This window comes from Strix uralensis, chromosome 4, assembly GCF_047716275.1.
Source record: "Strix uralensis isolate ZFMK-TIS-50842 chromosome 4, bStrUra1, whole genome shotgun sequence".
Classification (NCBI taxonomy): domain Eukaryota; kingdom Metazoa; phylum Chordata; class Aves; order Strigiformes; family Strigidae; genus Strix; species Strix uralensis.
The window spans coordinates 95,207,235-95,230,092 of record NC_133975.1 but is presented as its reverse complement, the minus strand read 5'-3'; the positions used below and the strand labels follow the sequence as shown (position 1 = coordinate 95,230,092).

The following is a 22,858-nucleotide window of genomic DNA, read 5'->3' as shown; positions in this document are numbered from 1 at the left end:
CTTGCTAATGACAACATCTTACCAGCCCTTATCAAAAACCTTACCAAAGTCGTGATGTATCTCCTGCTTCTCCACATCTTTAAGACTGATTATTCTATCACAGGAGAAAATTAGGTTGGTCTGACATGATGGATTTTGACAAATCTCAGTTGGCTCCTATTTATTACCTTGTTATCTTCTTGGTGCTTACAGATTGCTGTTTGATTACTTGTTGATTACCTGTGGATTAGCTGTCTCTCTGGAAGCTGAAGCTAGGCCCTCTGAGCTGTAGTTCTCTGAATTCTCCCTTTCCCCTGTTTGAAGAGAGGACAAAGAGATACTGGCTGAGATAAAAATGAGAAATGTTCTTAACTAGCAATTAATTCCCAGTGCTCTTTTACCACTTTTAAAATTTTATGTATAAGTAATGTGAGAACCATAGTATCTGGAGGAATTACGCCTAATAGTTCAAGTTTAAATGTGTCATGGCCCTGAGGGCCTTCCTGTCCCTGCCCGTTCCCCAGGGCTCCCAGGACCCCATGTCAGCCCCCCGGGGCTCCCTCCACCCTGCCCATAACCCAGGACCCCAGGGGCGCCCAGCCCCTGCCCCAGCGACGCCGCAGCAGGGCCCGTCTCCGGCTCCCCACAGCCCTGCCCTGCCCGGCCACGGGCTCTGCCCGACCATGGGCCCCCATCCCAACCCGGCCCCAGAGAGGTGCCCGATGCCCAGGGCTGGGGCTGCCCCAGTGCCCCTCACCTGCCCCACTCCTGGGGTGCTCCCTGGCTGCCAGGCCCTGCCCTGAGCCCCACCATGGGGAGCCTCCGGCCCTTGTGGTGCCCTGACAAAATGGCTCCTGGAGACTTCACCCTTTCAGCATTTTGCAAGATGTTCCTGGCTGTATAAACGAAAACCAGCTGTTGCTTTTCCAGGATTTGGGGAGACAGATAAGTAGCAAAGAGCAAGCAAGTGACCGCAAAATATTTAAAGGCGTGTGATAAGCCAGGCTTCTGCTACAAATCAGTGGTGTTTTCTAGGGCAAGAGTAAAAAGAGAAATGGAAGCTAAGTTTGACAAAACTCCTAGTATGAATTAAAGGAGGAAAACATTTCAATTTTTAGAGGTACAAAAGTAATTATTTTCCTTGTCATACTGAAAATATAATTTCAAGGTAGAGTCTAGGCAGCGGACTGTGAAACCAGCCATGCGGATAACTGAGTCACTGCCGTAGCCCAGCGATGTGCCCAGCCGGTGCTGCGGTGGGCGCTGGGGGGGTGGCAGGGGGATGGCGGGGGCAGGAGGACAGTGGCATCCCTCACAGAGGGGTGGCAGGGCAGGATGCTTGCTGCCCGGAGGGGTGGCATGCAGGCAGACTTAACTGCCCAAGCATGCCTATGTGAGTCCTGCACTAGGGTAAATCCACGTACAGCAGCTTGATTGTGCAGTGGTTGAATAAGTTTCTTTATGTTGAAGATAATGGTGCTTTTTTTTTTTCCCTATGAAAAGATGCTTCCCTCATTCTTGTATAGTAAGAAAGGGAAATCTGAGCATCAGGCTGACCTTGGCTGTATCAGGCATAATTTTATGGGCCACCTTCATTTTTTTTCTCTATTCATTCATCTTCTCTGTAAATGGAATAGTCCTAATCTTTAATTTCTCTTCAATCTCCAGTAGCTTCCTTCCAGAGACTGGTTTGACAAAACTTGCCCTCTGGCCACGGCTGCTGAGCTGTCACTGGTTTCATATAACAGTGTTCATGGTGGTTTCAGTTTCCCTGTCCCATTTGCAGTGCACTTGGTTTGCTATATTTCCCATCTTGGCGGACTGAGTGCAGGGTTTCATTGAGCTGTCTGTGAGGATGCTCAGATTTGTAACCCAAGTGGTCACGGTTCATTTGAAATCTATCAATGTGCATGAGTAGTTCAATTTGTTTCTTTTAATGTTCATTACCTTGCACTTGTCTACACTGAATTTCATTTGCCACCATGTTACCCAACTGTCTAGTTCTCCTAGGGCTGTCTGCACTGCAGGGTAGCCCTTCTTGGACAAAGGTGCAGAGATGTTCGTTCTTCTAAGGGCTGTCTTGCTTAAGGAATGTGCCGTGGTGCTGGGTCTCTTGAGTTGTTTCCTAACCCACTAAAATGGCTCAACCAAAATGCTGTGTGATATTGGGGACCAGTCCCTGGTCTCTTGCACTCTAAGACTCTAAAAAGGAGCCTTATAGCAGAGGGAGGAACGTGATCCAGCCTAATATTAGAGAGTATCCATACTATATTACAGAGAAGGATCTCAAGATCTGGGGATTTTCCAGTACTTTGAATGAAATGTGGATGTGCCAGAATCTGCTTTTCCCAGCAATTTTAGGGAGCTCCAGCACTCCTTCGTACAAGGCTGGGAGCATTTTATAGCTTCTTCATGATTTGGTCTATCAAACAACTACCATAGACAATTTGTTAAACTGTTTTTATTGTATAAACAATCCTGATTGCTTTATAAGCTGATATTTTACTGTTCCTAGGTTGTTTCCAACCAAAATCTCGTATCCAAGAGTTCAGCATTATCTAGAACTGTGGCTGTCCTCTATCCTAGTGGCTCTAGTGAATGGTCTTCAGATGCTGGCATTGCACTGACTCTGGCCTAGGAAAGCTAGAGGAAAATTAGGAGAGCAGAGGGATGGCCCAGGTATTTTAGCTCAGGCATGGGACTGGGGACAGTCACATGCAGCTTCCAACTTTATCACGGACTTCTGTGAGACTGGGCAAAACTGAGCAAGGCACAGCAGGGAACCTCTTAAATCAGTTGCCTCTGTGTTTGTATGTGATAGCGATTGCCGAAAGGCTGAAACTGATTTTCCTCAAAATACTGCGTTTCAGCCACATTGGCTGGAGGCTGCTCTCAAACCCGCATTGCCTGGAAGGGTTTCCAAATGCCTGCAGTCTCGCACATTCTGTGTAACAAGTACTAAAGGGAATTTGGCTCTGCCTCTGCTATCAGGAACAGCAGCTTTCATCCCAAGCTCAGTTGGTAAGGATAGCGAGGCCTCCAATTTTCCTCAGAGAAGGCAATTATAACACCATATATGTGAGGGTTTCCTGCTTTCCTTTCCAAGCTCTTGTCTGTCCTGCCTTCCCCCATACCTGAGCCACTTCCAGATGTGTGGCAAACAACCTGTCTTAGTGTACGTATCTCTGAACTTATTACCCGTGTCTAAACATGAGTCGGCTGCTCTCCCTGATTCTCTGATGCTTGTCTCTGCCTTAGATGACAAGGGCTCCTCAAGGAGAGAAGAACAGCCGGAGGAGTTTTGACGAAAAGGCTTACTTGTCCTCAAAGGTGCTGAAGGCGGGAGAAGACCCCTACCGCCAGCATGCTTTTAATCAGCTAGAGAGCGACAAACTCAGCAGCGATCGGCCCATTCGGGACACCAGGCACTACAGGTACTGTGCAGCCCTTGCTCCAAGCCATGGCTGCTTCTTGGTGTGGGGAGTCCACTGCCCTCCTGTGTTGTTTTACAATGTTGACAAAGGATGGTTGGGGTTTTTCTTCTCCAGCATCGGTCCGTTACTTCACTGTGTTTTACGGTTAATCGGGAAAGGCCTCAAATGTGCAGAGACCTTTAACTAATTCAGCCCCAGCTTGTTGCTTTTCTAGTATCTCTTCTCTCAGGTCCAAGCATCATCTTGTTTCAGCACAGCCCCTCCATTGCAGCTCAGATTGCTCATCTGGCAGTTGTTTTTTGCACAGCTTCCCTCACGCTCATGGCTTCTCTCAGCGACCCTCTGTCCTGGCTGCAAGGTATGCCATTGTTGCAGCCTTGCTTTACTCTGGTGTTCCTCACCTGCTGTGCCCTGGCTGTCTGAAGCTGGTTTGGTGCCTTCTTTCCAGCCTGAGCATTACGGTTTGCATGAAGGCTGCTGGGACAGGGATGAAACTAACATGCAAATACAGCGAATATTTCATGGCTTGCTAAATGTTCATTGTTCTGTCCTTATTTCATGGGGCGGGGTCTGTGTGTGTGTGTGTGAATTTATTCTGCTGACTAAACTCATCCTTAAATTGCTAGTAGTGCTCAGGTAACTATTTGTAGTTTCTGGAGTACAAAAAAATAACATATCTTGAAAACTGTAGGTTTGATAGTGATAGGATAGTGTAAAACAGCCTACTTCAGCAGATAAAAAACAGAAGCAAACTAACCATGTCTGCAATGCTTGTTTATCTGGGCTGGAACCTAGACCCTACCCAGGGTTGCAAAGCAACACTTCACAGCTGCTGGGAACAGGAAACCAGGCATCTAACTTGATTGAAACTGTGAAAAGGATGTCTGGAGACATGGAGCTTTGTGAGTGTGCCAGCACTGACAGCCATCAGGGTGCTTTGTGAATGCAGGCAGTCCGGACCTTAGTTGTGAGATCAAAGTCTTGGGCTCCTGTTCCCCAGCGTAGTGCTTGGGATTGGCTTCCTAGTGACTCGGAAACAGCGACGCCATGTTCTGTGTTACTGACAAGTCTCCCTGCCATGCAGAATTGCTGTTTTCTGTTAATCTGCTGTCATGTTCTGGCCTAAAACCAGCTCACTTCAAAGGTGAGTTATTGTTTATTTTGGTCTGTGGCAGCATGCAGAACATGCTTTTTGTGTAAAGCCTCATCTATGCACTTCAGTCTGAAGAACCACATACATGTGATTCCCTGGAAATGTATGGCCATTTCAGCCCCAGCTTTGCAATGATTCCCGTCAGCATCGGGGAGTCAAAAATAGTGTATAATCGGAGCAGATAAACCTATTTCCTCCCCTTTGCAGGAGTGGCAGTTTGGAAACGAGGGAGCTGTGTTTTGAGTACCTTGCCCTGTAACAATATTGGAATGATTGCTGGGATGGCAATTTAGGATGAGGACTTACTTCAGCTGATACAAGTTAGATTGTGGTTTGAGGAAAGCCCATCTTTGTGTGGGCTTTGGCTCCCCATGGTCCTGGCTTCCCATTTAAGGAGTGGGGGGTCAACAGCTCCCTACCATGTCACTTTTTCTTCAGGCACCCAAGCGGAGCTTGGACATACTTGACTCCACATCCTACAAGCTCCTTCTGACCTAGCATGTAGCTGTTTTTTTGATCCAAAGCAGAGAAAGGGCCAGCTTTCAAGGACAAACTTTTAACTTGTCCTCTGTGATGCTGTAATAATGCTGAGATCTTGGAAAGACTTCCCCAAATAACACATACACCAACCTCTTCTGCTTTTCCACTTCCTGATTGATGCCTTAATACATTTTATGTGCATTACATCATGGAGTTATTTTGAAACAATAATAAATGTGGTATGTCTCCTGTCTGGTCTCAGGTTTTCTACTTTAGTCTTTATCAAGGTTTCTTTATATGTTTGAAAATTGCTGTAAGAAGCTTCTGTCCCCTAATAAAATATTGCAATGAAAAAGTCATAAACCAGTAGGATTGATTGTGATGATAAAAACAGTAACAGTTTAGTAACAGCTATAAAAGAATAGTAAGGAAGTGTGGAAGTACTAGTAGTGACTATAAGAACTGGATTGTATTCCCTCCCAGGAGGGATTCAGTGTATGCATAGCCTTGAGTTGTTAAAAACACTAGGCCACAATTTCAGGTGTGGGCTGTTCATCAGACAGAGAATTAGTGCAGACTGACTGCTGTTTGACACTGGCTGGAAGGTAAGAAGGCAGACCCTCTGGAGGAGCAGATCAGCTCAAATCTGCCATTCCTAGTATCTACCAGAACTGGATCCAGGATTCACATCTTTCACAGGACTTGTTCTCTTCCAAGAATCCTTGTTCTCCACAGGGTATGAGCAGTCCTGGTGCAAGCTGATCCTGAGCTAATCCTTGGTTCTGGATATGAGAATGAATGTATGTACCTAACATTATAAAGTCAGACGAGAAGATGGGAGGAACTGCTTTCCATTGCCAGTTGAGGTATTAGTGTTGAACCTCAGCAACTCCCTGATGCAGATCACAGCACTAGCTAGTGTTTTCCTCTCTGTAAAGCCCAATGTCTAAAGAATTTGAAGTGTGTGCCAGATCCGTTCAGCCTTTGCGTGTGTATGTCCTGTACATGAATAAACAAGATTTTCTATGAATCATAGGTGAATTCAGGGACTAGAGTCTATGATGTTAAAATTTACTTCCCTATAAAACCCACATCCTCTCCTCATCATGCAGCATTGTGAGTGTAGGTATCACAACCTCAAAGCTTTGCCTTTCAACAGGTAGTTTTTCTAAGCTCTGCCAGCGTTGGTGCAGGGGCTACTGAGGCCTCCCTTGCTGCAGCTCAACTGTGCTGTTTCTGATTTTAGCATATTATTCTCTTCTCATTGCTGCAGTGGCTGCTGTTGGGTGATGTTTGGCTTACACTTCTGCTCTCCCGTGTTTCAGGTGCACTTCTGTACGATATGACACTGACTTGCCAGCTACCAGCCTTATCATCACCTTCCACAATGAGGCACGCTCTACCCTGCTCCGCACGGTGAAGAGGTGAGTTCAGCAAGGGGTGCTGGGCCCAAACGATGGTGCCTGGAAGGGCACTGGTGGACGGTTAGGCATATTCCAGCAGTTAGACAAGCAGGGTGGCTGCAGTCCCCTAGGCCCTTGTGATCTGCCCTCGAGCTGGCCCACTAGGACAGGTCAGGGGCTTGGGATGGCGGTGTAGGTGTATCTTCAAAGACAGAGCATATCTGCAGTTAGCCACTATAGATCCCCTGTGGAGGGAATCATTAGCAGCAGGAAAGAGGCTGCTGGGCTTGCATTCACAGGTGGGAACAGTCTATATGAGCTTGGTTTGGAAGAGTGAAGGGGAGGATGGACCAAAGGGGACACTGTGTTGCTAGATGCAGCTGAGGGATGGGGCTTGGGAGGGACTGTGTTCCATAACAGGAATAAGCAGCCAGCTCCCTGCTAGGGCATGTGTTACAGGAGCTGGGGCTGGCTCAGTGAGGGCAGGTATCACAGCTTGTAAGTCTTTCAAGCACAAGGTGATGAACTTGAAGTCTGGTGGAGACGGAGCCCTTGTCGTCTGAGCAGGTGCTCAGTCACTCGCTGGTAAATGGTTGCTGAACCTGATGGCCCACCAGATCCTCCCTGGGGCTTTGCGCACAGATCCTGCTGAACCTGCAGGACACTTGTGATCTTGTACCAGTGTCTTCTCATATCTGAGTATCAGCAGTGGCCAAATCTAACCAAGTAATAGGTGACATAAGGCCTGTCAGCATCTCCAAGTAGACAGAAGCATAGAATTATCTGTACCACAAAGCAATGCTCCAGCTGCTCCTTCAGCCCTCCTTCCATCACCCCTGCAGAACCCAGGGAAGCCCTTTTCCTTTTAGGTTTTACACAAAAAATGCCATCTACCTTCTCTGACTTATCAAGCCATTTCTCAAAGGGTCTCTGAAGCCTGCAAGCAGGTTCAGGAACAGCCTGTGGAGGCTGAAGGAAGAGTGCATTGTCCAGGTAGAGGTTGAGCAGGAATGCATTATTCATAAGCACTACTTCTTCCTCTGACAGATCCTGTGGACTTAGAGAAATGTGCTTTGTGAATAAATAACAGGCTTTTTCAAGTTGGCCTCATGGCTACAAGGCTGAGTTTCTGTCTGCCAGGTTTGGTGCTACTGTGTTTCCAGAGACCTGTATATACTGCATTAACACATTTTGCCTTTTTACCTCTATCATTTCCTTTTCATTTGAACCATGAAATGAGTTCTACAGAGCCACTCTTCAGCAAATGAGCAGATTTGTTTGGAACCACAGTGCTGCTAGGGCAACGGGAGGAGATTTCTGCCAATTACGTCATATGTGAGACAATGAATGGTTAGGTGCTCAGAAACCATGGTAGTAGGATCCTTAAGAAAATCTCAAGGCAGCCAGATGCCATGATAGTTAAAATGAAGAGCAGATGACATTCAGAGCAGCAGTAATGCATAGAGGGAGAAATTGATATCCAGATCCTATGGAGGTGGTGTGTACTAATGATGCATTAACAGGCCAGGCTTGCTCAAAGCAAGATCAACTAGAGTAGGTTTCTCAGGGCTGTGCCTGGTCAGTTTTTAGTATCTCCAAGGATGGAGACTCTGCAGCCTCTCTGAGCAGTCTCAACAACCCCAGCTCTCTCAACCTCACCTTATATATCTGATGCTTTAGTCCCTTAAGTATCTTAGTGGTTCTTCACTGGACCTGCTTCAGCATGTCCCCCAGAACTGGACACAGCACTCAAGATGTGGTATTATCAGTCTCTCAGATGTGGTCTCTTGCAAGCCAGAAGACCTTGAAAAATGGATGACCCATCTGTTCAGCTTGGTCTCTACAATCCTGCTGCCACTGGAGGAGTGCTGTTGTGAGGAACTGGCTGCACTCTGCTGTGAATGGTGGGGTGGATGGCATTTCCTGCCAGACCTCTGGCTACAGCTGGAGTCTTCATTGCCAGATGGTTTACAGCCAGTGCATGTCATTGATTTACTCCTTGCTTACATCAAAAGTCAGAAGTGTCCATGGTTTATCCCTGTCTGACAAGAGATCCCAAAGGCTGAATTCTTCTTGGGCTCTACAGTATTTGCAGTGTCACACAACCAAGCATTGGCTAGTAGCCTTGTCTTCGAGGTACAGGAGGTTGGACAACTATACCTAGAGGTGAAGGCTCAGGTCATGGCTGCGCTGTTAGAAGAGACATAGAGTCAAGTCCCACTTGCAGGTTGACACTGATGTTATAGAGGGTGTTGAAGATTTCCTGGTGCTTTTCAAGGCCTCTTTTATAACCTGAGAGTCCTGTCTTTCAGCAAAATGCATCTGAATGTGCCAGGCTGAGTTACTGCTGGGAGTGTAATTGTTGCTCAATTCTCATACAGGGTCAGTGCACCAAATACTATGTAATTACTTTGCAGCACTTTGGGATGTCAGGTATCAAAGGGACAGAACTGTTCTGTTCTGTTTGGTTTATGACCTGACTGTAAGTCTGCAGAGGACCACAGTGATATTAAGCAACAGGAGGCATAAAATTTCACTGCCTGCTTACCTGCTGACTAGTCAGTCTTGTAGTTCGTCGTTATTTTCATATCCATTTATATCCATTTCTTAAGCCAGAGAGAGCACAATTATTTAGATAATTAGAATTAACCATTTGAGATGCACCTGGTGAAAGTTAAACATGATTCCACTGTTATTATGGGCATTTTCTCAAGTTTAGTTATCATAATTACACTATGGGGATGCTATAAGAGAGGTTGGGGTGGAAGAGGACAACTGATGGAAATGAGCAGCACTAAGAGCAAAATTTTCTATGACTGAAAAGTTCTTTAGAGGTCCAATCTTTAGAGGTGAGTAGAATATATACTACCAGTTGAAGTTTTCATACCTGAGATCTTTGCAAGCCTGGCTGTTGAGTGCCTGAATTTGCACACTCAAAAATCAGCTGTAAAACTTTGGGAAATTCTAGGAAGAAATATATGAAAAGGGTACTGGAATTCAACTATCTTAAATTAAAACTAGAGGGAGCCTAAATGCACTCCCCTGAGCCAGATACAGTCTCACTGGGTTATTCTGACAGCTCTGCAAGGTAACTCAGCTAAGTGGCAATGTTGGTACCAAAAGGTCTTGGGAAGTGACCCAAGGATGAGACTGCTGCATTATGGTTTATTTCAGAGTAATCTAAACATGGCAGCTGTGGGGACCAGATCCTGATCTGCAGACCCTTCTTGCTAACCCCTCCTGCATCTGAGCACACATGGACTCACACAAGCACCTCTGGCAGCTCAGCAGTTGCCAAACTCTGCCTGCTGCCCCTGGGATCTCCGCTGTTGGGTGGAAGAAACGGGATTGATGAGCTGTTGTTGCCACTTGAGAATGGGAGAAATGTTTGTGTATGAGGGAGAGGAGGAAACAGAGGAGTGATTGTTGAGAGGAATAACTTCTTCCCTCCAGCACCCTGTCAATTGTCCCTCCTGGTCCCCAGAGGCAGCATGGGCTGCATGCCTGCCAGCTGCTGTGAGCTCCAGCCATTTTCCTCCTCTGCCCTAGGTAAAGGCAACAGGCAGCTGGACCTGCTGCCCAGCCTCCAAGCTGCCAGAGGGACCAGGCCAGCATGCCAACAGGACACGCTGCCCCAAATCCTACTGATCCCATGCACAGAGTCCTTCAGACCAATTTTGTTCATTTGTTTTCAGTGTAGAGGGAGACAAGTGGTTAAAAATATCCAGCAAGAGACTAAGAAGGGGAGTAGGGGAAAAAAATGGGAAATGGGCTAACCACCAGAACCTGTGAATGTGCCAGTTCAAAAGGCTTGTTGCTGGCATCCTCAGTCCTGCAGGAGATGTGTGTCATGATGCATGATATCTCTTCCTAGGCAGGACATAGCTGTCACTCTCAAACCAGTTACTTGCTTGGCATCCTGTTCTCCTTCAGAAATAACTGTCACTCAAAAGGCATTTTGCATGATTGATGTCTCTGCCTGATTAGTCATTAAGCAATACCATCACTTCTGCTGCAGTGATCATCCTTGCAGAAGGGAAGATCAACTGGTTTGTTGCCTGGTCGCTTTCTTTCTCTTTATTTCTGATTTCAGTCAGTATTGGAGGGATGGACTGGTTTTGGTGCACATGTAAAGGTGAATGGTCAGGCTTTAAGTCAGTGGACTTGAACAGCTGTCAGTGGTTCTGTGCCTATGCAGAGAGCCTGTATATATTCTGATTAAAAGGATTCTGTCGTAATGCTAGAGCATTTGGTATAGCAACTCATTACAATGACAATTTAAATAATGGAAAGAGGAGATTATTTTTGAGCAAAGGAAAAAAAGATGCTCCTCTGCTAACATCCGGAATAAACAAGATTATCTGTGGGTTGATGAGGAATGGACATAGCAGAGGAGAGAAACTCATTGCCAATGCTGATGTGGTGTCATGTGACAAAGAAGGACACTGATACTGAAAGAAGAAGGAAGCTGTGAGAAAAGACAAAGGAGGTAGGGAATCCATGAGATGAGGGGAGAACCACCCGTGTTTCTGCTGTAAAAGGCAATTGTCATTTGGATTTTGGAATCCTAATAATACATTTTTTGCCTAAAAGTAATTGATTGTTATGTCAGTCTCTGTACCTCACTGAAGGGAAATACTAGGATTACTGTGTTCCTTGTTAAAAATACAGGCAAGACAAAGTGCAAAAAAGATTAAGTGCCTTTCCCAAGGATCCACAGCAAATTATTACAGAGCTGAGAGAAGAATTGGGCATTGAACAATGAGCTGTGAACTCCTCGAGGAGTGTTTTCTCTCTGCTGGGGAATCGGTGGACAGGTGAGAAAGAGAGAACAAAGTGCTTTTTTTTTCCCCCATTTATGTTGAGCTGGAAGACCTGAAACTTGTGGAAAAAATGTGAGCATTGCTAATAGTCAGGCTAGTGGGAGAAAGTGTGGAATACCATTTTACAGCCATTATACTGCAGGATGCAGCCTGTCTAGGTTGGTTACATTTTGCATTGAGTTTGCACAGACAAGAGTATCAGTGCAAGGCAACCTTGTCTGTAAAATATGCAGATGATGGCTATGCTGGGAGAAGCTGCACTTATAAATGCAAAGAGGAACATCCCCCACCTCCCACCCCACCATGCTAGAGAATCCAGAGAGGTACGAGCCAAGAGAAGCAAATGAGATTCAGCTTTGAAAAATGCAAGCTCAGTCATCTAGGGACATATAAGCTCAAAATACAAATACTCTGAGACATATGAAGCAGCATAAATCTGAAATAGAGTGGGATGTGATGCTGAGCAGCAAAGCAGTCAGGATTTTGCTGTGTGAGACAGCAGAAAACTCTCCTTAACTGAGGAAACTTTGGCTCTGTACACAAAGCCATCAGTGATACTACTTGGCAAGATGGTAATTTATTTTTCTGCAGCTCCATTCCTGGGAGTATGGGATTGCTCTTGTCTGTTTCCTGTATAAAACAAAAAAGAAAAAAAAAAAAAAAAGAAAAAAGCCAACAATCTTTCTCCAGAATTACTCAAAATCAGAAGAGTAGGTGTCACTGAAATGAGATGGGTTGCTAGAACTAGGAGGACAGTGTTTACCTCTGCTTTTAATATTAAAGTTTGCCTTTCATTGGGGTGCTTCATTGTCCTCTCCATTGGGGTGCCTAAGTGTTACTGAGCAATCTTGTTGAAGGCAGTGAGGACCTGCCTATGCGTAGAGGCATTGGAGGAGTCTCGAAGGGGGAGTATGCTGTGTGATTGTAGTAAAACCAGGGGAGGGGCTTGAAGAAGGTCATGGAGAATGAGTTCAAGCATTTTAAACAAATGAAAGTGACAAAGAAGTCAGAATCAGACTGCTCTGACTCCAGGGTACTAGAGTGCCTTGACCTCAGAGGAGGGCAGAAGCTTTTATCCCTCCTCGTTGTGTGTGAAAGTCCCTGTGTCCTGCAGACACCAACCCACTGGTGCAACCAGCCTGAGGAAAGTGGGGTGCTCTTGGCAAGTGTGGTGCTGAAAGAAAAGTAACAAGCAAAAGAGGAAAAAAAAATCCAAATCCAGAATATTGCCAAAGCAAATTGCCTTCCTCCTACTGAAGGAAATCGAAGAGAAAGCCCCAGCAGCCCTTATCTGTGGCATTGAGACAGAGATCCTTGTTGGGATAAGTGGCAGCTCTCTTCCACTCCCCAGCAGTGATGAGCTTTGCCCAGAGCCTGGCAGATGAGAATGGCCTTCTGACTGCCTCGGGCAGGTGGTGCTCTCCAATTTTGCCTCTCTGTTCAGAGGCAGAGAGCATGCCTGTGGCATCCTTTGCTAGCTGCCCCCGGGCAAGTCCCACATTCACCTTCCTGGCAGTGGGTCCATGTAAGGTCCAGCTGAGATGCCATAGTTCTCTGGGCTATTCCTGTTTGCAGTTTGGCTCCTGCCAGTGAACCCTGGTACAAGGGCAAAGGGACTTCTTTGACATTACTTGGACTTTGGTATTCCTGCTGTAATGCATAGCATAGCAGATTTGTATCAGTCCTACCATTGGTATTATGGCAACTCACAAAGATTGTCTTTTTCCTCCCCGGTTCCCTGCAGCGTCCTGAACCGCACCCCTCCCAGCCTCATCCAGGAGATCATTTTGGTAGATGACTTCAGCTCAGATCGTAAGTCTGGACCTGTTTCCCTTCCACTTATTTCTTCCCTTCTGTTTTCCCTCTTTTTGTTTGCTCTGTTCAGTCTCCCTCCCTCACAGAGATTCCCTCTTGTCTATATGCAGAAGAAAAAGAAAAGGGAGGAAGTTTTTCTGTGTTTAGTTTACATCCAAGCATGGCAGAGGTCAGAGCTGCTGCTTCTTTTTTTCTTTCCATTGGGTCTTCCCTTTCTGTCAGCTTGGCAGTTTTGGCCAGGTTGCCTGAGATCTCTGTCTAGTTTCATTATGCACCATTTTGTGAGCTGTTTAGCACAGATACTTATGTAGCAATGGTGTACACGAGCAGAGTGGGTAATTACAAACCAAGAGAGAGAGGATGCAATGGAACCTACAGAAAATTGCTGCCTGCGGTCCTGCAGGCAGACTGGGGTGAGACTATCTGCCTGCCTCTGTGTGTCTAGGATCCCAGGTGTCCCTGTGGGAGGCCATGGAAGGGTTATTGCTTTGGGCAGCACCATACCTTCTCCTGCAGCTTGGCACAGGGATGGAGGGTCTCCTGCACGAGTCCCACCAGACCTGCAGACTGCAGAGTTACAGACTCTTTCCATCTGTACAGTTGCTCTTGCCCCTGGCTGTTGTGTATTAGTGGTGAGGTTGTGGGGACAGAAGTCTTCTTGCTTCTCCCATGATGTGTGCTAGATTCAAGAACAATCTAGTTGTGTGCCACTTATAATAACTGATAATTACTCCTTCAGAACACTTTATAGATAGCTGAGAATGCCCACCTTGGCCTGCTGAGGTAAGGAAGCATTGCTCTTTTGATTTTGCAGCTAAATACTTACGTAGCTTTGGCCAAAAAATGTTTTTAAAGGTGGGTGCTGAGATAAGGGATTTAAGTTTCTGAGGGCCTTAGAGTGTGATTCGGATAAGGACTGAGCAGTGCCCAGCTGTTGGAGATGGGTCTTTCTGAGCACTTCCAACAAATGATCCTAAGTGTTCCACATTCAGCACCTAAAAATTCAATTCTCAATGGCCAAATTGTTCCAGATCAACATTGATGGATTTCTGGTACCTGTCCTGCACAGGGCTGAACCAGAAACTCCCATTTAGGCTCCTAGGTAAATAGAAAGATTTTTAAAAAGCTTCATCCTATGACAGCTCTGGTTTTTACACTGTCAGCTGGATATTTGTGGATACAGCTACTCCCCTGAGGCACCTGCATGGAGGCATTTTAGCACATGTTTGAGGTCTAACGCTTTCCTTTAATATCCACCTCGGTTTCTCCAAAGATACAGAGAGTCTGTCAGCTCTGGCAAGTAGTTACAGTCAGGGTGATGTGCTCCACTCCTGGAGAGTGAATGACTTAATAAGGATTCTTATACCTGAAGTTGTGACTTGGCCAAGATGAGAGTGTTGCCTTCCCATAGCAGATGTCCAACAAAATCTTGTTACTCTGTAATTAAGAGCACCTGCCACTTCACTTGGATGATGCAGCAGCTGCCAAAGTGCCCACACAAGAGCAGTATTTCTGATTGCATGTATCCTTGAGAATCGAAATGCTTGTGCAGGAACATGCCAAGAGATGCACTTTGGCTAATGGCCTTTGCATTCTCCCCAGAGCGCTCAGTCTGTGGGAGGATGACAGCAGGAAGGGAGGGGTATGAGACGTGAAAGGGAGCATGGAATAAACATGGAAACTGGGGTGAACTTGGTTGAGCAAGGAAAAAGAGCAAGTTAGGAATTGTTATTCCTATGATCTCTGCTAGGGCAGGATTAGAGAACTAAAGACCCAGTGCTCATTGGTACAGCTGGGCTGGAGCTGGTAGCTGTTCCTCTCCCTCATTTTCCCTGATCAGTGTAAATGAGGGATGCCATGAGCTTCTGGCAAGCTGCCAGCAAAGCCCGCGGTTAGGCATCATCCGTGTGTTAATGTAATAGTGTCTCCAAGGAAGCAGGTTACATCCCTGTGGCCTTTATTAAATAAAATCAAGCAGAAACTGCCCGGAGGACAAATGGTGGGAAATGCCAGACGAGCTGCTGAAGGCAAAGAGAGCGAATGAGATCACTTTATATGACAGGACTCTCTTTTATTTGGCACTTTGGTGATTTGCAGCCCTGGCTCCCTGCAGTCCCTCCGTTTCATCAGTGCTCGGTGCCATGTTGCGAGTGCATGCCCTGTTGTTCTTGTGAAATGCTGAGCCCAGGAGGACGAGGGCCTGGCTGCTCAGAGTATCAGGGAACACAGGCTCAGCTGTCCGAGGAGGACAGCAAGCAAGCAGTGCTCTTCTGTATACTCTTTAGACAACAGGATTAAGGCCATCAGGCTGATTAATGTGATGTTAAGTGAAAGCAGAATTTCCCCTCCCATGGAGAAGCAGGAGAACAGTTAATTGGAGCTTTCTGTTGAAGCCAAATAATTCATGCCTGTGTGCCAAATTTTTTTTTTGCCTTCCCTAAGCTGAGGACTGCCAGCTTCTTACCAAGATCCCTAAGGTCAAGTGTCTCCGAAACACCCGGCGAGAAGGTGAGTGTGGAAAGCTTTGTAGGTACAAAGATTTTGCAGATTTTCCCACACGGCCTTGTTTGCCTGCCAGCTGCTTACATGTTGTTTCTTATAGTCACAGTTTGTTTTATCAGTATAAGGGCTTAATATCCTAGTTGGGAGGCTCTGTGGAGGGAGAACCTGGCTCATCAACTCTCAGGCTTCAGGGCTCTCATTTCATACTTTAAATAATGAGAAGTGGTGTCCAGAGGCCCTGGGTAGAACAAGAACCACATTTTAAGATCTTTATGAATATAGATGCAGATGTAAGTTCTGTCCTTTCAAACTCAGAGTGCAAGATAACAAGCCATCTAGGAGATGTGGGAAAAGGAAAAACAATCATATATCTATCATAAAGAGATACAATTAAGGAAAGTTATTTCTCATATATCTCCTATATGCGTAAATGGTAATGCTGGCTTTCCCAGCTGCTCTTTAGTTTGACTCACATGCTGGCTTATTTTTAAAGCTGTCAGTGCACAGCAGGTCTGGAGCAAGGATCTGGAAGGGGAGATGGGAATCGCTGCTTAGTTCACAAAGAGCATCCCAGGTAGCGGGATGTCTGTAAGAAAGTAAGGGGACATCTGAGAGCCAGGTTGATAGCTCCGACCGCAGGGCAGAATAAAGGACAAATGGGAATAAAGCAGATAAGCAGTAAGAAAGGCAACAAGCGGAGAGTAGAGCTTGGTCTCATGGAATTGGTGGGAGAGGCAGCAGAGTGCTCTAATGGGAGAGACACTGAGCAGGCAGCAGCAAGGTAGCTGTGGGAAGGGCTGGAAGGGAAGGGGGATGTCATCACAGCAGGAGCCAGATGAAAGCTCAGTGGCATGGACAGAAGTGACAGGTAAGGTCATTCTTTGTGTGCTGGGAGGGCTCAGTTGACAGTGTCCCCCAGGGGATGCTCTGCTACAGCTGCTCTCTGCTCCTGATGGGGGTGTGATACAGGAGAACCACCTGCCCTTCCCCTGTAATGGCCAAGCAAAGTATTTTTTCTGAAGGAGGCTCAGCTGTTTCCCTTCTTAACTTTCCTGCTCCTCTGCTGTTCTTTCCTCATTGTAGGGCTCATTCGTTCTCGGGTACGAGGTGCTGAGGTGGCTACAGCTGACATCCTCACCTTCTTGGACAGTCACTGTGAAGTCAACAGCGAGTGGCTACAGCCAATGCTTCAGAGAGTGAAACAGGTGAGCACCATGTCCCCCTCTGGGATGGGTGGGGCTGGCCTGTCTTCTGCTGGTGAGGACAAAGCCTGCCCAGGTACTCCTCTTCTCAGGTGGGCTGTTACAGAGGAAGGTGCAGCCTGAGCTAGATGGGCAAGAGGTCCCTGATGGGCTTCTATGTTCTCCTGCCACTGTGGCAGTGCAGGAGGTGCTGAGTGATGGGATGCAATGGTGAACACTTGAACCACCAACTTGGACCTCATGCCTTCTGCAAGTGCTGTGCTTCCTAGCCCTGTCCACCTGTACCCAGGATAGCCACTCTGTCAGCACACACTGTGCAACTTTTCCATGATTGCCACCTCCCTTTTTGCTGCTGGACCCTCTCCTCTGCCTTGTCACTGCCAAAATTTTCCTTCCATTGATGCTCCTGCTGAGCTGTCAGCCTGCACACCACCTGTATGCAGGCAGCTTCCTAGCACAGAGCTGCCTGTGAGTTCAGGGATGTCCCTTTCCTGGTTCACTGGGCAAAGCATTGATGTGAGGCTGGTAGAGTGAAAATGAGACAAGAATATTAGCAGCTGTCACCCTGACTGCACTGTAGGGCTGGAGGGGAGACATACAGCTCCCCTGTAAGAGCAAATGGGAGAGGTAATGGGAGAAGTCACAGCCATGCTTGCAAATGGCTGGGATTGATCCCCTCCTCTGAAAGGAGAATCCCATGGAGTAACGGGCCCCAGGAGAAGGGGTGGAGACTCTAATGCTGCCTTGTATTCGTGTCTGGTTGCCTTAATAGGAAGGAGCGGAAGAAGGTGAAACTTCAGGATTGATGACTTAAAAGCTTCTGCTTTTTATTCCTGCTCAATAAATCTTCCATCTCAGAAGCTCATAAATGTTTACTTTACTACTTTACTTTTAAGTCAAGCTGCAGCAGCAGCAGCATAGGGATCCCTCAGCAGAAAGGACCTCACTAGTTTCTTCAGGAAAGGGTCTACATTGCAAAAGCTTGGGTGCTGACTCCAGTATTATTTAGTGAGCAGATTTCAAGTCAGCCTATTTCTGACCTACTTCCTACATTTCTGATTTGCATCCTAGTTCAGATTTCAATCTTGCCCTACCCAGTCCTAGCGCTGACTGGTTGGAGCAGCGGCTGGAGCACCAGGCTGCCTGGTGGGTGCTGGGGCTCAGGCTGGGCAGACGTATTCCTGTTGTGCAGCCATCACAGCATGGAGGGCAATAAATATGAATGATAACTCTCACCTAGGATGTGCCATTCTGGCCAAGTGTGCTACAGCAGGAGGAACTATTGCAAGGCACAAAATGAAGGTTTGATAGGAAAAGCATGGAGGCTGGCAGCTGTATGATAACAAGATGCTGTTTCTGGCATTACCAGCTCTGTTTCATCATGTATTTCAGCTATCACAAAACTGTCTTTAATGCCCTGTCTGATGATGTGAAAAATTGATGTAATCTCAACTTCTACTTACTAAAAGGATTTCAAAGGAAAACTATAAATATCTATACACCTTAATGCCAATAATGTACCCCCAGTATCTTAATACTATAATTTTTTTTCAGTTTGCACTATGATTCTTAAGTGTGGTGTCTTGATTGGTAGTACTTGTTAGGAAGATGCTTTATTAAGGGGTTGATGATTTCTAGGCTGATGATAATGAGTTAGTTCAAGGATGTCTAAGCAGAAGGTATGCTATCAGTAGATATCAAAAGCAAGCCCAGAACCTTTGGGACAGTGATTCACACCCTGTGACGTGGGCAGGAAATAAAGAGCTGTTTTTTAGCGGCACTCCTGGGTGTTGGGGTCCCAGACTCCATTCCTCACATCCATGGCGTGCTGCTGGCTCGTACCAACCATCCTCATGTTTGGATGTAGTGACCACAGCTACCAGAACTGTACTGGAGAGGCCAGACAAATATTTACATGTACAGCTTTGTTTTCTGATCTCTGGCAGCTTTGCCAGACACTCAAGAAAAGCCTGACTCCTTTTTTTTTTCCCATTCTCTCTCTCCCTCAGGATTATACCCGAGTGGTGAGTCCCATCATTGATGTTATCAGCCTGGATAATTTTGCCTACCTGGCAGCATCAGCAGATCTGAGGGGAGGTGGGTATAATGAATGTCTTGCATAAGTTAGGCCTGAGGGATGATGCATGAAAGATAATTGATGTTCTCTTCAGCTTTCCAAGAAAACAGACTGATGATCTTTCCTGATGGGTTCTCTGTCCTCTTTTTCTTGCAACTTGCAAAGTCAGATCTTTTGCAGAGTTAAAACAAAGCCCAACTAGTGTTTTCCTCTTGAGCTTGCATCACTGTCATAACATTTTGCAATTTCAGGGCTTAGTTAACTGATTAAACATATCACCATGTGCTCCCTATATTACATGTGCACTAGAGTCTGACAGGCACTTCCAATTGCTGTTCCGATCTGCCAGGCTATCTCATGGCGTCTTCTAAAATAACATTTTCACCTCTCTTCTCCCAGCTGAACTCTCTGCAGCTGTTCCTGTGGTCACCCACAGTGCCTGGTGTTCTTCTCCCTCTTCTATGGCTCGGGTTGACTGTCTTACTGCTTGCCTGCCAAAGGCTACCCATCCTGTGGCTACCCTTAACAATGGTATAATGTTAGTGACTGCTGTGCTCAACTATCCACCACAGGCCAGCTATAAATAAATGGTAGTCTTGAAAGAGGTGATGGTTACGATGATCTGCAGGCCTTTGTTCCCAGAATACATCACATCCCACAAAGTCCTTTGATTAAAGCCTCATGACTTTGGCAGACAGGGAAGTGTAAGACAGACTGGCCAAAATGCAATTACATTTCAAACTGACAACACTCTCCTGAAGATGTAGAGTGGAATTGAGCCTCTTCTCAATCTGTAATGCTAAAGGAGGAGGATGCCAAGACAGAAGCTGACTTCTACATTAGGATAGACTCTTGCCATTTTGGGTAGACTGTGAGGAAGGTCAGGGAAGGAAAGCAGGGATAGCCTGTGATGTACAAGTGGAGACTATCACTGGAGCTCCTAGAAAACCAGTAACAAAACCTATTTGATGTGTTTTTTTCCTTCTCAGGGTTTGACTGGAGCCTTCACTTTAAGTGGGAACAGATTCCTATAGAGCAGAAGATGTCCAGAACAGACCCGACTCAGTCTATAAGGTAGCTGTCTGTGATGGATTGTGTACAGTCCTCCAAATGCCTTTACTAAGATGTCACCTGTATGGCAAGGACTGCCTTGCTGAGGAGAAAATGCCACAGTGTTCACTTGCTGATGACAAACTCTTCATGTTATTTTCTGAATGCATTGAAGTCTATACCCTAATTCTGAGAGTATTACTCTCTGAATATTGTAAGAATAGCAGTTATATACTATCATAAGCTTGTAAGCATGCCAACTCTATGAGCCACCTCTTCTTCTATATATTTTTTTGTGGTCTCCCTTACTCAATACTCTGCCTCAGAAATCCCTTTGGGGCCTTTTAATTACCTCCATCTTTCAGGTGAAGAATTAAAGAATGAAGCAGCTGAACAGTCACCCAGCAAGTGTAAAGCAGACCTGGGAGCTGAATCTTGCCTAGTAATTTGGGCACAGAATTATCCTCCCCTCCTAAATATGCATGTCCATGGACAAAACAGACTCTGTTGGCTGGAACGGTTATTGCCAGCCTCGCTGATTGCATACACGACTCTGAGGAATGTAGAATGTGACAAATCCTCACATAAAAAGTCACAGTGCTTGCCTGTATAGGCACACAGCTCCTGATTGTAACATAAAAGTATCATTCAATCCCTCTGTGTAATTTGTGAGCCTCTGTTTTGTAGTCCAGAAGCAACCAGCTTGCCAACATCAGAGCAGTACATGCAGCAGTGCCTCTCACTCCATGTCTAGTTGGTGAACACAGTCATCAGACAGTGCCCCTGTCATTCCTTCACACTCTGCATATTTGTATAAATGCAAAAGACACAGCATTACTCATGTAGTGCTTTCAGGACCATCTAAGAAAGGCAGGAGGAGGATCTAGGGAGGGGGATTTTTAGAATCCTGATGCAGGTTCATGTCCCAGCTCTGCTATTTTTCTCTTTTAAAAGAGATACGACTTGTTAGGCATGGACAAGTTGTCCCTCCTCTAAAATGAAGATGGTGTTGCTACATATATGTGTGATTATTTTGTGTGGGCTTGTGTTTTCTTTTCCAGAACCCCCGTCATAGCAGGAGGCATCTTCGTGATTGACAAGTCCTGGTTTAACCACCTGGGAAAATATGATACTCAAATGGACATCTGGGGAGGAGAAAATTTTGGTAAGTTTAGGATGTTTCAGGGGAATGACACACTAATGCAGAACCACTTCCCAGTCTTTGTTGCCTACCAGAACTCTCCTTTTGAGAGATGTGATCTGCATGTCAATGTAAGGCTAAAGACATGGTCAGGTAATCCCCATGTCAGTCAGAACTGTATTGCTGTCAGCTTTGTCCAAAAGTAAATGGATGTTTTTAGTGATCAGGGCTATCACTTTTTTACAGGCATATGCCCTATTGTACAGGTGCTTCCACAGTACAAGTAAGAAAGAGGAACTTCCTGATATTTAAATTGTTGCTTGTTTGTGGAGACTATTCCTCCAGTCCTTCACATGACAGTCTGTGTTGCCCCAGCTCTGAAGTGGACAGTCACTCCTCTCTTTTCTTATACTTCTACCTCTTTCCCAGATAAGTCTGAGATGCTCTCCCATCTTGATAGGTCAGAAGAATATTTTTCCTAATAAACCAAGCCTCTTTGTAAGTGGAATTTGGGTACAAATAGATTCAGAATGCAAACATTTAGAAGTAGACTAGGGCATCACAAACATCTGAGGAATTCAGAGGCCCAGGGTAGTGTGTCCACTCAAGTGCTGTTATCTTATAGGCCATGGTACTTAAACCCATCTCCTTGCATTTAGTGGTGGCACAGATATTCCAGACATCTCTCTTTGCCCAATGTCAAGGGATGCTGCAATGTCGCCAGGTGTCAGTGACAAAAAGAAGAAGAGTACTGAAAAGAGGTTCACAGAGACTAGTATTTGGGGCATTCATTTAGAAACCATGCAGGTGGAGCTGAAGAGATAAAAGCCTTACTCTGTTTTGCAGTCAACTTTAATAGACTTCTCTGTAGCTAACACTGCCATAAAACTATTCTGTTTCTGCAGCTTCCATAATTGTCACAGATTTGTAAATAAAACCCTTTAAAGAAGAATTTATATTGTGTTTTCTAGCACCTGGAGGACTGATTAGAAAGAAATAAATAGTCAGGAAGAGGAAACTTTTGTTTCTCTAAACACAGCTGGGAGAGCTGCCTCTTTCTGAAATGCTTTCTGAAACCAGTAAATATTTTTGGCTAATAACAGAATATCAAGGTACCACTTTTTTAAAAACAAAATATTTAATAATGAGTGCTTTTGTTCTCTGTTTTCCAGGGTCTTGCTTCAGTTTGATGATATTCATGATATTAAAGAGAGATATTAAATGGGGCTGGCATTGTGATCTCAGCAGTGCTAGTAGCATCAGCTAAGCACAGCAGGCAGAAGTAACAGGCAGCCTTTACCCAGGCATGAAGATCCCCTCACCTGTGTCCCTCAGACTCCTCTGCACAGCCAAAGTCAGCTCCTTGCTGTCACTAGCCCTGCTCCAGCTCCAGAGCCAGCCACATGGCCATCCTGCCAGCCTCTGAGCTGCAACTGTGTAACAACTGTAAACCCCTGAGATGGAGAAAGACTATTTCTTTAGGCTCTTGGTTGTCTGCTTCTGCCTACCTGGGAGCCCAGTGTTGTTGTTTGGCATGTATGTCAGTGGCTTGGTGTTAAGCAGAGCTCTGTGCCGTAAGTGGCAGTGAATTACCTGCACACCCACAGCCCTTCTTGCACATAGAGCTGATCGAAACCTCCACAGAACTGCTTCATTCTTTCTCCTTCAAATTGCCCTTGAAAAGCCTGGCAGTGGCTGTGTGGGACTGGGCCAGGTGTACAGGGCTTGCCAATTTTGCCTTGTTGTGTGGTTTCCCTGTAAATTCGTTGTCTCCCATCACTTGTCTCCTATCCTGCACC

At 45.9% G+C, this 22,858-nt stretch overlaps 1 protein-coding gene across 5 annotated transcripts in view; it reads left to right on the top strand.

Moving 5' to 3' along the window:
• GALNT16 (polypeptide N-acetylgalactosaminyltransferase 16) overlaps positions 1 to 22,858 on the top strand; it is a 96,856-nt gene that overhangs the window by 54,250 nt on the left and 19,748 nt on the right. For all 5 annotated transcript variants that reach the window (XM_074868028.1, XM_074868031.1, XM_074868030.1 and 2 more), the window contains 8 exons: positions 3,238 to 3,413; positions 6,372 to 6,470; positions 13,017 to 13,084; positions 15,530 to 15,595; positions 16,673 to 16,794; positions 18,801 to 18,888; positions 19,858 to 19,942; positions 20,980 to 21,083. In XM_074868028.1, the coding sequence (XP_074724129.1) occupies positions 3,238 to 3,413; positions 6,372 to 6,470; positions 13,017 to 13,084; positions 15,530 to 15,595; positions 16,673 to 16,794; positions 18,801 to 18,888; positions 19,858 to 19,942; positions 20,980 to 21,083 (808 nt within the window). The remainder of the gene's footprint in view (positions 1 to 3,237; positions 3,414 to 6,371; positions 6,471 to 13,016; positions 13,085 to 15,529; positions 15,596 to 16,672; positions 16,795 to 18,800; positions 18,889 to 19,857; positions 19,943 to 20,979; positions 21,084 to 22,858) is intronic.